This window comes from Castor canadensis, chromosome 6 (genome assembly GCF_047511655.1).
Source record: "Castor canadensis chromosome 6, mCasCan1.hap1v2, whole genome shotgun sequence".
NCBI lineage: Eukaryota > Metazoa > Chordata > Mammalia > Rodentia > Castoridae > Castor > Castor canadensis.
Window position 1 is genome coordinate 108854644 of NC_133391.1, and position 17441 is coordinate 108872084.

The following is a 17441-nucleotide window of genomic DNA, read 5'->3' on the forward strand; positions in this document are numbered from 1 at the left end:
TCAACTTAAGAGTTTGGGGTCTGATATTCAGATCCTTGATCCATTTTGAGTTAATCTTGGTATAGGGTGATATACATGGATCTAGTTTCAGTTTTTTGCAGACTGCTAACCAGTTTTCCCAGCAGTTTTTGTTGAAGAGGCTGCTATTTCTCCATCGTATATTTTTAGCTCCTTTGTCAAAGATAAGTTGCTTATAGTTGTGTGGCTTCATATCTGGATCCTCTATTCTGTTCCACTGGTCTTCATGTCTGTTTTTGTGCCAGTACCATGCTGTTTTTATTATTATTGCTTTGTAATATAGTTTGAAGTCAGGTATTGTGATACCTCCTGCATTGTTCTTTTGACTGAGTATTGCCTTGGCTATTCGTGGCCTCTTGTGTTTCCATATAAATTTAACAGTAGATTTTTCAATCTCTTTGATGAATGTCATTGGAATTTTGATGGGAATTGCATTAAACATGTAGATTACTTTTGGGAGTATAGACATTTTTACTATGTTGATTCTACCAATCCATGAGCATGGGAGATCTCTCCACTTTCTATAGTCTTCCTCAATCTCTTTCTTCAGAAGTGTATAGTTTTCCTTGTAGAGGTCTTTCACTTCTTTTGTTAGGTTTACACCTAGGTATTTGATTTTTTTTGAGGCTATTGTAAATGGAATTGTTTTCATACATTCTTTTTCCGTTTGCTCATTGTTAGTGTATAGAAATGCTAACGATTTTTCTATGTTGATTTTATATCCTGCTACCTTGCTATAGCTATTGATGATGTCTAGAAGCTTCTGAGTAGAGTTTTTTGGGTCTTTAAGGTACAGGATCATGTCGTCTGCAAATAGGGATATTTTGACAGTTTCTTTACCTATTTGTATTCCTTTTATTCCTTCTTCTTGCCTAATTGCTCTGGCTAGGAATTCCAGTACTATGTTGAATAGGAGTGGAGATAGTGGGCATCCTTGTCTGGTTCCTGATTTTAGAGGGAATGGTTTCAGTTTTTCTCCATTAAGTATAATGCTGGCTGTAGGTTTGTCATATATAGCTTTTATAATGTTGAGGAACTTTCCTTCTATTCCTAGTTTTCTTAGAGCTTTTATCATGAAATGATGTTGGATCTTATCAAAGGCTTTTTCTGCATCTATTGAGATGATCAAGTGGTTTTTGTCTTTGCTTCTGTTAATGTGGTTTATTACGTTTATTGATTTTCGTATGTTGAACCACCCCTGCATCCCTGGGATGAAGCCTACCTGGTCGTGGTGAATAATCTTTTTGATGTGTTGCTGAATTCGATTTGCCATTATTTTGTTGAGGATTTTTGCATCAATGTTCATTAAGGAGATTGGCCTATAGTTCTCCTTTTTGGAGGTGTCTTTGCCTGGTTTTGGGATAAGTGTAATAGTGGCTTCATAAAATGTGTTTGGCAGTTTTCCTTCCCTTTCTATTTCATGGAACAGTTTAAGGAGGGTTGGTATCAGTTCTTCTTTAAAGGTCTGATAGAATTCAGCAGAGAATCCATCAGGTCCTGGACTTTTCTTTTTGGGGAGACTCTTGATTGCTGCTTCAATTTCATTTTGTGTTATAGGTCTATTCAGGTGATTAATTTCCTCTTGGTTCAGTTTTGGATGATCATATGTATCTAGAAATCTGTCCATTTCTTTTAGATTTTCAAATTTATTTGAATATAGGTTCTCAAAGTAGTCTCTGATGATTTCCTGGACTTCCATGGTGTTTGTTGTTATCTCCCCTTTTGCATTCCTGATTCTACTAATTTGGGTTTTTTCTCTCCTCATTTTAGTCAGGTTTGCCAGGGGTCTATCGATCTTGTTTATTTTTTCAAAGAACCAACTTTTTGTTTCATTAATTCTTTGTATGGTTTTTTTGGTTTCTAGTTCGTTGATTTCAGCTCTTATTTTTATTATTTCTCTCCTTCTATTTGTTTTGGGATTTGCTTGTTCTTGTTTTTCTAGGAGTTTGAGATGTATCATTAGGTCATTGATTTGGGATCTTTCAATCTTTTTAATATATGCACTCATGGCTATAAACTTTCCTCTCAAGACTGCCTTAGCTGTGTCCCATAGGTTCTGGTAGGTTGTGTTTTCATTTTCATTGACTTCTAGGAACTTTTTAATTTCCTCTTTTATTGCATCGATGATCCATTCTTCATCAAGTAATGAGTTATTTAGTTTCCAGCTGTTTGCATGTTTTTTGTCTTTACTTTTGTTGTTGAGTTCTACTTTTACTGCATTGTGGTCAGATAGTATGCATGGTATTATTTCTATTTTCTTATATTTGCTGAGGCTTGCTTTGTGCCCTAGGATATGACCTATTTTGGAGAAGGTTCCATGGGCTGCTGAGAAGAATGTATATTGTGTAGAGGTTGGATGAAATGTTCTGTAGACATCAACTAGGTCCACTTGATCTATTGCATATTTTAGATCTTGGATTTCTTTATTGAGTTTTTGTTTGGATGACCTATCTATTGATGATAATGGAGTGTTAAAGTCTCCCACAACCACTGTGTTGGCGTTTATATATGCTTTTAGGTCTTTCAGGGTATGTTTGATGAAATTGGGTGCGTTGACATTGGGTGCGTACAGATTGATGATTATTATTTCCTTTTGGTCTATTTCCCCTTTTATTAGTATGGAATGTCCTTCTTTATCTCGTTTGATCAATGTAGGTTTGAAGTCTACTTTGTCAGAGATAAGTATTGCTACTCCTGCTTGTTTTCAGGGGCCATTGGCTTGGTAAATCTTCTTCCAGCCTTTCATCCTAAGCATATGCTTATTTCTGTCAGTGAGATGAGTCTCCTGTAAGCAACAAATTGTTGGATCTTCTTTTTTAATCCATTTTGTCAAACGGTGTCTTTTGATGGGTGAATTAAGTCCATTAACATTAAGTGTTAGTACTGATAGGTATGTGGTGATTCCTGCCATTTAGTTATCTTAGTTGTTTGAAGGTTTGATTGTGTGTACCTAACTTGATGTTACTCTCTACTGTCTTGCTTTTTCTTATCGTGTGGTTTGGTGCTGCCTGCCTTTTCATGGTTAAGTTGGGTGTCACTTTCTGTGTGCAGGATCCCTTGCAGAATCTTTTGTAATGGTGGCTTTGTGGTCACATATTGTTTTAGTTTCTGCTTATCATGGAAGACTTTTATTGCTCCATCTATTTTGAATGATAGCTTTGCTGGGTAGAGTATCCTGGGGTTGAAGTTATTTTCATTCAGTGCCTGGAAGATCTCACCCCACGCTCTTCTTGCTTTTAATGTTTCTGTTGAGAAGTCTGCTGTGATTTTGATGGGTTTACCTTTGTATGTTACTTGTTTTTTCTCTCTTGCAGCCTTCAATATTCTTTCCTTAGTTTCTGAACTTGTTGTTTTAGTGATGATATGTCGTGGAGTAGTTCTATTTTGATCTGGTCTGTTTGGTGTCCTGGAGGCCTCTTGCATTTGTATGGGAATATCTTTCTCTAGATTTGGGAAATTTTCCGTTATTATTTTGTTGAATATATTACCCATTCCCTTCGCTTGCACCTCTTCTCCTTCTTCGATGCCCATGATTCTCAAGTTTGGTCTTTTGATGGAGTCGGTGAGTTCTTGCATTTTCTTTTCACAGGTCTTGAGTTGTTTAATTAGTAGTTCTTCAGTTTTTCCTTTAATTACCATTTCATCTTCAAGTTCTGAGATTCTGTCTTCTGTTTGTTCTATTCTGCTGGATTGGCCTTCCGTTTTGTTTTGCAGTTCTGTTTCGTTCTTTTTTCTGAGGTTTTCCATATCCTGGCTGTTTTCTTCTTTATTGTTGTCTATTTTTGTCCTGAGTTCATTTATCCATTTATTCATTGTGTTCTCTCTTTCATTTTGGTGTTTATACAGTGCTTCTATGGTTTCCTTTATTTCTTCTTTTGCTTTTTCAAATTCTCTATTTTTATTGTCTTGGAATTTCTTGAGTGTCTCCTGTACATTTTGGTTGACCCTATCCAGTATCATCTCTATAAAATTCTCATTGAGTACTTGTAGTATGTCTTCTTTTAAATTATTCTTGTAGGCTTCATTGGGTCCTTTGGCATAGTTTATCTTCATTTTGTTGGAGTCTGGCTCTGAGTTTCTGTTCTCTTCATTCCCCTCTGGTTCCTGTACTAATTTTTTGCTGTGGGGAAACTGGTTTCCTTGTTTTTTCTGTCTTCCTGTCATTGTCCTTGGTGTTGTTACTGTCCCTGTACTGTGTGTAATTAAGTATTTTCTAGCTTGTAATAATAACAATGGTAATATTGAGAGTGGAAGAGTGAGCTGAGATGGAAAGCAAGAAGTTAAAGAAAAGGGGAAAACAAATATACAGACAAGAGGGAGAAAGCAGAACAAGGTATCAGACAAGAGAGTTTCAAAGGTATAAACAGGGAGTGTTAGTGTACTAATCGACAGTAAGCTGAACAGACAATAGAGTGACAGAGAGAGGATTGAAAATCAAAGATAAAAAAAATAAAAAATAAGTATATGAAAGTAATATCTATTTATAAAAATGAATTAAAATAAAATGGAAAATAGAAAATTAAAAAAAACAAAAAAAACAAAAAAACCAAAAACTTCCAAGTTTATATGCAATGCAATTTCAGTCTTAATAATTTGGATGTCCGTCTCAATCTCCAGTCCTGGAGTTGGTGCCTCAGATGTTGTTCTGTAGTTGTCTCATCAAAGGGGATGCATAAAGTAGAACAAAACTACACTCACACACACACAGAAAAAAAAAAAAAAAGCCCCACCAAGTGTCCCCAGTTCAAATGCAATACAGTTTCAGTAAGTTTTTCGGCTTGCAGGTGTAATTCGGTTGTTCTCTCATCAAAGGTAGGGAGAAAAAGAAAAAAAAAGCATCTGGAGGCAGTTCTGAGAGTGGTATCTGCAACTGTGGCTTGCCTGCCTGCTGCTCTCAGCCTGTAGCTGGCGGCGTTATTTATGCAGATCTCTGGGGTGAGCTTAGCACTCACCTGGTCCCACAGGCTTTGTTTGCTCAGAGTTCTCCTGTGTGGGGGAGGGGGGCCTCTGCTACAGGCTTTTCCCTTTCCAAGCACTGGGAAAGGCGACACTGCCCCGCGTTGTCAGGCCTGGGTGTTTATTTACAGTTCACGTGGGAAGTGGGTCTTCCCTCCTCTCACAAGCGTCCCTGCTCCTGGTTGCTGGCGCGCCCCGCTCCCGCCAGAGCCTCTCCGGCCCGCCCGGCTCGTTTATTTACAGTCCCGGGAAGGATTCCCTTCCCCCAATCTTCAGCGCTCAGGGCGCCCCACCCTCTTTCCAGCGTGTCTTAACTGTTCTTATTGCTTAGTACTCAGTTTCTCTTTTTTTCCTGGGTGGAGGTCAGTCTGTCCAGGGGGCTATGCTGCTCTGGCCCAGGCTTGTCTGTGGGGGAACCGCGGTACCGCGAAGCTCACCTGGTCCGCGTCTTCCCAAGCCGTATGGGCGCCGGCCACTGGCGGCCCGGGGGCCTCCTCGGTTCTCCGTTTAACGTGAAGTGGAGATTCTCTGCGCCGGCTCTAGCCGCCATCTTGGAATTCTCCTGTTTACTTCTTCATATGTCTCTTAACCATTCCCCTAAAAACTTATGCTGCTCCAGTGACACTGAATTACCTCTCTTTCCCTCATAGTACCATCCTGCTTTCCATTTCTATCTGTCCTGCCCTCTTTCTCCAATTCTGCTAGCTGTTATTTTCTTCCAGAAATTCCATTCCTAAACTCTAGGTTGGATTATTATTCCCCCTTCCATTATCCCATCAAATCCTGTTCATACACCATCACAACATTTGTCTTATCATATAAAATGTTCTTATTTTTATATGTCTCCTCCCTGAAATGAATGGTACATTGAAAAACCAAGACTGCAAACTTAGCCTAACAGCCAACTCTTGCTTCCACTCCAATATGGGGTTTAGTGTCACCTCTCAGAAAGGCCATGTTGGATCCCCTGTCACATCTTCATTTGACTCACAATCCTTTCTTTTTCTTCATGCACTTACTAATTTATACCATTCTGTTGTATATTTACACGTTTCCTTACAACTCATCTTCCCACTAAAATCTGAGCTCCTTGAGAACAGGAACGTTTTTTGCCTTGTTTATCTTTTTATATCACCACTGCCTAGGAGATATTTTGAAATGTTTCAAAAGTGAGTTAAATGAATGGAGGATAGTTGACTCAATGGTTTGATGGATGGATAAACACATAATAAAAGCTGAGTCAACTAGCCAGACTTGAATTGGCCTATTCATACTAGATAAACAATATACAGAGCAATGATAGTCTCAGCTTACTTTTTTAACACCTCAGAGGATGCTAAAAACAACCATAGACATATTTACTTCTGTGAACCACTGTCACAGGCTGTCACCACTGTTTTAATGCATCCCAAGGTGTGACACACTGTCATATCCTGAGTGCCACTAGTGATATTCCTCATGCTCTCTTCATACTAATTCTCTTATCCTCATCCTGTGTAGGATATTCCCTAAAATAAAGTAATAGCAGAAGAAAAATATCATAACCAAACTATTAAGAACCCCTGCACTCTGCACTCCAAATCATAGACATATTTTACAAGATTAACTTCCCTCTCCACAAGTTTCCTCATTTATAAAACAGGGGTAATAAGATTTTTTTCTTTAAAATATTATTTTGAAGATCATATGGATGCACTTTTCAAACCTTAGAGTTCTCATATGGTTTAATTATTTTAGCAAGTACTACTATATATCTCTTTTCTCATTTATTCATAAGGATGGCAAGCACAATGTATATCTCCATGTTATCTTTCTTTTTAATTATTTTTTTGTTAGTTGCTTAAGGTTACTTAATCTTTCATGTATAATCATTTGCATTCTAAAGTGCAACTCCTCTGGTTTTTATAACTGTTGAATTTAATAGAGCATTGGGGAAAGAGAGAACATGAGCAAAAGGAAGTTGGATTTGGACCTTTTATTATGATGACATCTGTCTGATTGTGGTCCACATGAATAGTAAAGAAAAGCTGCTGTTGTGACATCTTGCCAGTGTGCAATAAATATAAGACTTTAATTTGCTCATTAGTTTACCTTTCCCCCCAAAACACTATTATTAACAACAGCATATATTTATTGAGCTCATCCTGAACAGTGTACATCTAAGCATGCAACATGAAATAGATCCAGTACTGCTCAGAAAAACCTGGAAGGCCTGAATCACCTCAGTGTAGTCCTCTAAAGAGGAGCTTCCAAGTGATCTTACAGAGCCATGCTCATTATTTTTAAACAATTTATAGATACAAAGGAAAATCACTTTTCACCCTTCAGGTAAGTAAGTAAGGTGAAAGCACTTAGACTCAGGATTCATTCAAGATTGAATGAAATTCTTACTTACGCTTTCAGCAGTAAGATTTTCTAACTCTATGTAGGTCACATAGAGTATATATGTAGATGTAGTAAAAGAATGTTTCAAGGCAAGCAAAACAAATAGAATTGAATTGAGGACTGAAATAAGCAATGCTAATTTGACATCACAAAAATGAGACACATCATGTAAAAATATTTTATAGACTATGAAACCCTCTATACATATAACGTGTTAATATGTTTCTTGGTTGTTTTTAAATGAATGAATGAATGTGCATGACTAATGAGGGAATGGCAGTGATTGGGAGCCTTAGGCAGATATATTTTAAAAATCACTCATTGGTATTTGCCCTATCTGATAATACAACAGCTCACAGCCAGTGTGTTTACTGATGTGCTAGGTAATAAAGGTAGGTTGCTTGGTTAAGAGTACTAAAATGGTAGTTTGAAATCTACTCTTCTCATGTCCCACATAAGCTCATCCTATAAACCTAACTGAGGGCAACAGGAGATGAGAAAAAGACAACAGACAGAATATCAAACATGAATAAAGCTGGGGCCAGGTAGGCTGGCACTCAGATGGAGACACACCAGCCCCTCCACCTCCAGTGAGTTTATTATATACAGTGGCAACATGAGGTGGAGAGGCAGTTCTCAGGGGAGGGAGTGTGACATAGTAATCCTTGGGAATAGGAGGAACCTGTGACAGCTTCTCTCTGAATGTAAACATTAAAGGAAAAAACAGTTGTACTGCATCTTGCCCACTTCTGCAGCTGAAGCTGTGCCAACTCAAGCATGCAGTTTATTGGGCATAACTATGCTTGCTCCCTTCTGCAGTTTGGGGCTGTGCCAAATTCAAACCTGCAGCTTATTCAATGCACCTGTCCACTCTCCACAACTCTTTCTTTAAAAATTGTCACAAAAACTACATAAGGTCTTCAGGTGTACATTTGTAAATGACACTGAGTTCTTACTAAGGCTATAACACAACTTAATTGATCAAGGTTGGTTCTGCAGCTCTGCCAGCCAATTTAGTAGCCTAAAATGAATAGCCTGCTTTCTACTAAATGAACTCCCTGATTACTGCATTATTATGTCAAAAACTCCTGCAAAGGAAGAACAAGAATCCTTGAGACTCTTCTAATGGCAATATTCTTAAAAGCTAGGCTCCTGTATCTTTTAAAATCTAACCAAATGTTATCATGACAGTTTTATAGTACTTTTATGAGGTCTACAAGGGTCTTGAGGTTTAAAATGGGAAACAAGATAAAAATCCAAAGAATTGACACTTGAGTTTTTTTATGTTAACTATTTTGGAATGTGAAAATAAAATTATTATCTGCGGCTTAAAAAATGAAAGACTTTTTGTTCTAATGACTTCAAAATGGTAAACCTTTATAAAGTGTCAAGCAGTATGTTTACACCAATGAAAATATACTTATCAATGAGAAATATCTTTCACTCTTTTAAAAATATATTCCATTGATGGAATTCAGCCCTTCATATATTCAACCTCCATCTGAACACAAGCATTTTATTACAAGTTAATATTATGCTTCTGTAATAATTAAAATCTAAAGTGTTCTTGGTGGCAGTCACCAATCAAGTTGCTATATATATACTGACATTTAATAATGGCAATGTGCTCTTTCCATATATTCAGGAATTCTGGTAACAGTGTAGCAGATTTCATATTACAATTATATATATTTTTCAAATCTTACATTAAAAAAGTTTGAACATAATTTATGAATTGTTAATGAAGTTTTAAAAAGTACTAGTTTTGTTATATCATAATTCTATTTATTATGAATTTTAAAAACCAAATTTAAAAAGTGAAATTTTATGAGATAAAGAAATTCAAATACATACAATGCATATAACTATATATAATGTAAATATATATAATTTTAAGTCAATTTACATCTTTTATAATTTTCACAATTCACATATTCAGAATGTGAGAAAAATATCATTTGAATCTATTCTTTGTTGATCACATTTTTATTTTTTAATTAGGATATTTTCATAAGTTTCCAGATTTGTAGGGGGAAAAAAAGATGGTTAAGATTTAAGTGTAGAATCCTTTCATTTATAGTTGTGAATTTTGAACTATAAATATTGGATAAATATTTTTAATATCTTGATTTATGGAATAGTATACAAACTGTCTTATATAATGTTGTCTCAGAGTTACCTGTAACCTTAGAAAATGATTTGTTTATATATTGTTTATAATTCATAATATGTCATATGTAATTATTACATCTTTTAATGTTGACAGTCTTATATATTGCCTGTTTTGTTTTGTTTTTGTTTTTGATAGTACAGAGCCTCACTTTTGCTAGGCAAGGTCTCACATGTCCTTTTTGTGAAAGTATAACTGACAATGATTACAAAAGTTTGTTAAAAAGTTTATAATAACAAAAAATTCTGTAAGTACAAAAATGGCTTTGAGTCAAAATTCAGATGTCAAGAAATATAGTCAAGAATGATAGACAAGAAATAATGGATCAACAGATATTTGTTGTGGGTTTTTTATTTATAAGAGCTGCTAATCTCTGAAAATGTAAAATGCAAGATAGGGCTTTTAAATTTCTGGTTTTCATAATTGACCAGAGCATTATGCTTTTGTTGACATGATCTACAACCAAAAAATTAACTTTAGCCTAATTGTAATACACATGGGAAATGTCTATTTAGTGGCTACTCCCAAAGTAAGGAAGAAAAGAGTGTCATGACTAGGATGAACTATTTCCTGAATGTGGTGATAAATAACAGATTTGTACAGTGGCTAGAGCTTAAATGACATGACAGCAAAAATTTAAATTACTTAAAAAGTATTTCTTATTAGGGCTCGTGTAGTGGCTCAAGTGCTTGCCTAGCAAGCCTAGTAAGCATGAGGCCCTGAGTTTAAACCCCAGTACCAAAAAAAAAAAAACCAAAAAAAGTAATTACTATCAAACCTAATAACCACATTTTGCATCTGATTATTTCTAATACATTTCCATTTTTTCCTGATTTTTTCCCAGAATGCTCAGGTCCATTGGGAATTGAAGGTGGAATTATATCAAATCAGCAAATCACAGCTTCATCTACCCACCGAGCTCTTTTTGGACTCCAGAAATGGTATCCCTACTATGCACGTCTTAATAAGAAGGGGCTGATAAATGCCTGGACAGCTGCAGAAAATGACAGATGGCCATGGATTCAGGTAACAATAGGATGGGACAAAGTTATTACCCAAATGACCAGATCATTTATGAAAGTAGACAAGGGAAAATTCATTGTGACTCTTAATCACATCAGAGGAGAGGCTAATTTAGTTAAGGGGCAAACTGCTACAAATTCTAAAAATATGACAAACAAGCATATCTTAAAAGGATTAAAAATCTTAAAATTCTTGGGGTGCAAATATATTATTTAAAGGTATATCAAAGAAGAAGGCTTTCTTATAAGCATGTCTTCGTTCACACTCTGTAGCTACTTATGATGTTACAAGAAAATAAAATATTAAATCTGTTCCTACTCTATCTAATGACTGATCCTACCTGTGCAAAAATAAATGTGCAATGGATTGCAATGATACTCAACCGTCTTCAGTAACCTCTTTCAATAATGTACTCAAGATATTTGAGATACTGAGTCTTTCCCAAAGAAGATGCACGTAGTAGTATTGCCAACATCTGCTATTCTAGTCATTTAAGCATGTTTTGAGCATTTAGGTGAAGCAAAACCATAAAGTAAATGTATTAGAACAAAAAAGATGATCAAAACTGGTTCCTGTTAAGAATTATAACTGTTAATGGGGCACATTCCTAACTAACAAGTCATTGATGTGTGCTAATGGGAAGAAAAATCCAGAATACCACAGTAAGAGGAAGAAGTGATTACCTTTAGAAAGCAGAAAGGGAAGATAGCTTTTGAGGTATGCCTTGGAAGATGCTGCGGAATAGCATAATTAAAGATGCCACATGAGAATCTGTGGAACATCATGCAGAAAATCATGACAAATCAGGTTGCTGGAAGAATTTGTTCAAATTTAATGTCTGATTTGGTGCTGCTATAGGATCATACTCAAAGATTTTGGCCTTATTCCATTAGCATAGGGAGCTAATTTTGATTAGTTTATGTGGCTGATCTCTTCTGTTTACAACATAGTTTAAGTCAGAGAAATGATGTCCCTACTGTGACACTATTAAGTACAATATATAAAGGTTGCATTATAGGTATTTAGGAGGCAGGAAAATTGATTTGTATCCAAGTGGCAAGAATCCCATACTTTAGGAACTGGGACAGAATTGCCTTCAGATGCTTCTTTTGTTGAGGTTTCTGTAATTCTCACATAACCTATGTGCACTTCTTTTAACTAGAAATTAGTTATATGAACCATACATTAGGTATATGGTTACCTAAAGGTCTTGTTTTATTCTATGAATTTGTGTTTGCATGCGTTTGCAGAAATTGGTTCTTAAATTACACTTGACTTTTCAATTCATAGCCACATGTGCAAAGAGAATTTCCGATAATGAAAATACCCTCTCTAGACAATTTTGATCGGAGACTAATGACCCAATTACGGTTTAAAATAGATATGAAATATGAAAATGCATGTGCTTTGTTTACTAATAATCATTCCAGAGACAGTTTTAGTCACTATAGTTGACTTTCGGAAATGCACCTGTGGAATAGAAGTCAGGATAAAACTTCAAAAAGTCCTAACATTGTATGTCCTGATTTTATCATTGTACCAGTCTAATTCCTACTTAATACTATGCATCATTCTGCTTTTAAAGTAAAAATTTTAAGTTCTCTTTTTCACACAGATTGTAGGTAGAAGTAGCTTCAATGGAGCAAGACAATAACCATCTGAGGGAAGTTTAGATTAAATATGACTTTATGTTCATCTTAAGCAAACTAAAAACTTCTTTTACTTTTAAAGGCAGTAGGGATAGCGTGATTATCATGAGGGTGATTTTATCATTTTTCTGTAGATAATGAACTCTTAGAGAGAAAAGGAGTAAACATAAATACAACACGTGTATAATGGGTAAATAAAAACTGCATATAATAGGTGAAATACTAAAAATTCATCACTGTTATCCACTAAATACTTCGTAATTGTGTTGAAAATATGTATTTCATTATTATATCCTTTAATAATAATTTATTTCTTAAGTAATTTTTCTAAAAAAAAATCATTATCAAGTACTTAAAGGAAAACCATGTTTAAAAGACTTTGAGAAATTTAATCCTCTGTGTTGGAGCACTCAGTATTAATTCTTCTAGTCACTTAATTCTTTTATTTATATTCAGTCCTTCCAATGAATCGTTTGAGTACTTTTCTTATACCCACTTGTAATAAGGGTAGTATTCTCCTAATCTTTCAGGTATGTGACAAATGTGTACTTCTTAATATTCAGTTAAATTTCTTCCCTGTCTTGATAAATGAAAATTGAAATTGCCATTTTAAATTAGCATGACCAGCAGGTGATTATTGATCGCACCACAGTGCTCATAATTGGCTCTGGATTGAAACATCAGTGCATTGATGCAGTCAAACAAGACTTTTTCATTTCACAAGTTTTTCAGATCTTTATTTCTTCACTTAGACTTTTCCAACTATTAAATAACCATCAATAGACATTAGTTCATTAGCATCCCGGAATGTAATTTTCTATTTTTGAGTAATGATAGAAATAGCAGTTTCACCTGACTATGAAAATACATCTCAGATTATCTCACTTAAAAAATAAAAAGATTTTTTTCAAAATCTTTGAGTGCTTAACTAAATAAGGCTAGCCAGAATGATTATTTCTTATTTATTTTAAACATATTTTATTTTCTACACGTGTGTATTTTATATAGCGATATGCAGTAATTTTTTCATTGTTTTAACATTTTCTAAGAGATTTTTTTTGCATATGCAGTAAATTCTAACCACTCGTTTATCCATCCATTTAATAAACATTTACTGAATCAATGTTTACTCGCATGCTATCATTTTTTTAAAGTTTTAATTTTTTTCCTGTATTGTTATGCCGGGTGGAGGTATATTGTGGTATTTAACACAGGTTCTTACAATGTATCAAATATATCATACATGAATTCACCCCCTCTCCAGTCTCCTTTATATCCCTCCCCCACCAATTCCTGGAGTAGTTTCAATGCATTCATTTACATACATGTGTACAAATTTTTTGCACGGTGTTCTCCCTCCTAACCCCCTCCCTCCCACTGGTGCCAGCCTTCTCCATTGGGGAAGAATTTTTCTTAGATTTTGTAGAAGAAAAAAGACAAAAGATAAAATGAAAAACACTACATTTTATCTTGTTTGAGATAAAGATAGTTACTCAGGGAATTTTGATATTTCCATGTATATATGTATTATAAAACCAATTGGTTTATCTCCTCTACTTTTCCTCATTCTATCTTAGTCCCTTCCTTGTAGTGGTTTCCCTTCTTAGTCACTAGGAAAAAAATGAAAAACAGTACTTACCTTCAAGATAGTTTGAGTTTAGGAAATAGAAAAGGAAGCAGAGAAAAGGGATTAATACAGTAGATTAATACAGTATTAATACAGTAGTGAATGATTCATTAAGCTATTCCACTCAAATCATAATATTTTATTATAACCAAATGACCTATTTTAATAGAACTTTCATTAAACCTAAAACTACATTATCATCATATTTTTAGAATACAAGGAAATAAATTCCCATTATGAAATTACATATAGGTGTATTAATACATATTGATATATTTAATGCATAAGATATTAAATAAGAGTAAGCCACATTTTCATTTGAAAGTTAATACTGTGGGTTGTGCCAGTAATAACACTTTACTGCTGAGAAAAAATAGGATTTGATCTTTCTTTTTTAAATAATTCACTACCCTTGCAGAAAATGTGGTTATGACCTTAATATGTTCTTTTCTATATATCACAGTTTGTGAGTGGAAGAGATAGATATTTCCTAAACTTTAATGTGCACAGGGATCATGGGTCACTTAGTAAAAATAGAATTTTCTGGCCCTACTGCAGATCAACCTCAGACTGTACTCTTGAAACTTGTCTCATTGGCTTGGAAAGCTGAGATAACTGCCTGAGTTATAGAAAAAGGATAAATAAAAAACAAACACTTTTGCTTGATGATCTGGACACTTCATTGTTGAAATCACAAATAATGATTGGCATAGGTTGGAGGAACAGGAAAGATGGTGAAGTAAAATAGGAAAGATAGTGGAAAATATGGCCCCCAGTGAAAAGTCTGTAAACTGGAGGGAGGCAGACCCAAGCCATGTAGCTTTATCAGAAGTGCATCCAGCTTCAGCAGCAATTCACAAGTAAATATTGTGCATTGGTTATGAAGCAGATATGCTCCTAAATGACCTAGATTATTTTTCATTACAAAATTTAGATTATTGAAAAGCAAAACCATGTTATTTTTGTATTGTAATCAAAATTATAGCTAGTGTAGAATAACTCTTGGACCTCCAAAGATAATAATTGGTCAAAAATTATACTAAAAGTTTACAGAGTGCAAATTCTATACATACATTAAAAAACACTTTGATGACAGTGAGATTGAGAATGCCACGAAAATAGACAAGTCATCTATTTCATTTCAGAAGTCTGTGTATAATGGGTGGAAAGTATGTTGGTATGTATTGACACCTGAAGCTCCTTGAGATACATAAGTCATTTTAAAAGCTTAGAATTCAAGAAGGTGTAAATATGCATATATACATAAGATGTATGTATGTATATATAAGATGTATATATACCTTCTTAAATTTTAAATTAACTTTTAAATTTTTCAATTTGTTTTTTCATTCTAGAACCTATACATAAGAGGTATGTATATATATATAAGATGTATATATGTATATATACCTTCTTAAATTTTAAATTAACTTTTAAATTTTTCAAGTTGTTTTTTCATTCTAGAACCTAAATCTCAAAGAATTTCATCCATCTTTACTATTTGCTCATTCACATAAAAATTATTTTAGCCCTTTTTCTGTGAAAACAAAAGTAGATTGCTAGATATATTCTTGCCCATAGCATGCACCTTTCTGAGGCCAATTTTAGCTAGTCATTAATACATTGCTTCTTCTGATCCTGAACAAACACTGATCCTGCATTGAAAATGACTATTTTATTTGATTTGTTTGTTAGAACTGAGCTTTCATACATAATTGTACATTTAAATGCTATTTTGTTAATTTAAGATGGTATTTGTATTAAATAACAATAACTTGATGCTTCTGCACTGAAAATAATGTATTTGGACTTCAGTTATCTGGTCTTCCACCACATTCATACTATATTAGTTCTTATTGTTTGCTTATTACCTTTCAAGAATGTATTTTGAATCTTAATACCAGATTCTATGAGCAATGGAACATGTGATTACACATACTGCAGGTTTTTCTCCTTTAAAACAAGCTTTTTCTGCAATTTCTACTTCCTTGCTGACTTTCTGCATACTCACTGACCTGGGATTCTTGCTGTTCCTTATTTTCATGTGGTTTATTCTGCTGCTGTGTTTGGGCACAGACACAGCATGGTTCATCTACTGATCCTCTACTAATCTTCTGTACAGTCAGACGTGTTATTCTCTTCTCTGTAATTCCTGCTTCTTATCTCTAATAGTTGAAGTGAGTACACTTCTTTTTCCAACTCTGCAAACTTATGTACCTCCATCATGGCTATTAAATACCTTCATAGTCATTGTATACCTTTTTCTCTCCTCTTATACTGTAACCACTTGAGAGTACAAATTACACCTGAGCTGTATTTATTTTCATAGCACATTGAAGAAAAACTATGTTGGGTAGATATAGAAAATAGGGAATATTAAACATAAAAGATAATGAAAGTTTGCTTTCATACAGTAATTATACAACTTTACTAATAAGTACTTAGAATGCCCAAACAACTTAGTTCACTTTACGTCTAGCTACTGTATATTCAAACCCTTGGTGCCATATACGGGTACGATCTGTTTATAAGGAAAGTCTCACCCTGGAGGGCTGAGAAACCATACTTCTTACAAATACCAATGGCCAACATTCACTCCTAATCACTGCAGACCATTCTCACAAGTAACAGTAGATGGATATGGGTGACATTTGTAAACTGTTTATTGGGAAGTCTGCTAGTCAAATCCTGTACACCAAACACCACAATTTTCACCACCTCTTATCACAATTATGTTTCATTCCTGAAATGTTAAAAAAGTAAATGCTCAATTCAGATTGTTTCACATTTTACAGTCATAATCACAGCACAACAGTTTTGAAACTTTAAACATACTATTTCTAATGTAAATATATCTTCTCTTTCAAAGATTAATGTACTTGTAAAATCTTTTAAAATGCTAGTATCTTTCTAACTTATGAAATTTGCAGTTATACCCTTATAAAAATGCTGAAGATGTAAAAACCATATCTTACTACTATTGCTCATAAGACACAGAATTTAAAGAATTATAAAGAATTATTTTAACACAATTTTAGCATCTATTAGCTCCTTATAGGTAATTAAACCACCCTTATATAAAAGACTTCATCATATTTGTTATGCATTTTTGACTGTGAGGAAACCTAAATTTGCTTTTGTTTTTATAAAATATGAAATTTTTAAATGACTTGTAGTTCATTTAGTTTCCATTATTTCAAGAATATTATGAGTAGTTTGTTTCTTTTAGTTTATGATAATAGAAGAATAAAGAACATCTGAATAATTAGTTTACAGTGTCTCCTTTTATGAAAAACTCAAAATTTAGAACTTCTGGATCTACAATCAATCTTGATCACATTCATGGCACATTTACTCTGGGGCCCTCTTTATATCTTGTCACATGACTGACTTAGGAAGACTCTGGACTATATATCCCCATTTCTGGCACTTAGGACTACAGGAGATAACACTCTTGAGTTCCTATCATCTTTCCTAGCATGTCTTCTCCTATAAAGCTAAATGAAATGCATTCTTCAGTATTCTCCGGTGAATCCAAATCCAGCTTTAACCAAAAGTATTAACCCTCCATATAAGACCTGCCTTTAGTAAATGCTGCTAGTGAATTAGAGGT

General features: G+C 34.4%; 1 protein-coding gene across 2 annotated transcripts in view; it reads left to right on the forward strand.

The window, feature by feature from the left end:
• Edil3 (EGF like repeats and discoidin domains 3) overlaps positions 1-17441 on the forward strand; it is a 411883-nt gene that overhangs the window by 266998 nt on the left and 127444 nt on the right. For both annotated transcript variants that reach the window (XM_074077145.1, XM_074077144.1), the window contains one exon: positions 10374-10555. In XM_074077145.1, coding sequence (XP_073933246.1) covers positions 10374-10555 — 182 coding nt within the window. The remainder of the gene's footprint in view (positions 1-10373; positions 10556-17441) is intronic.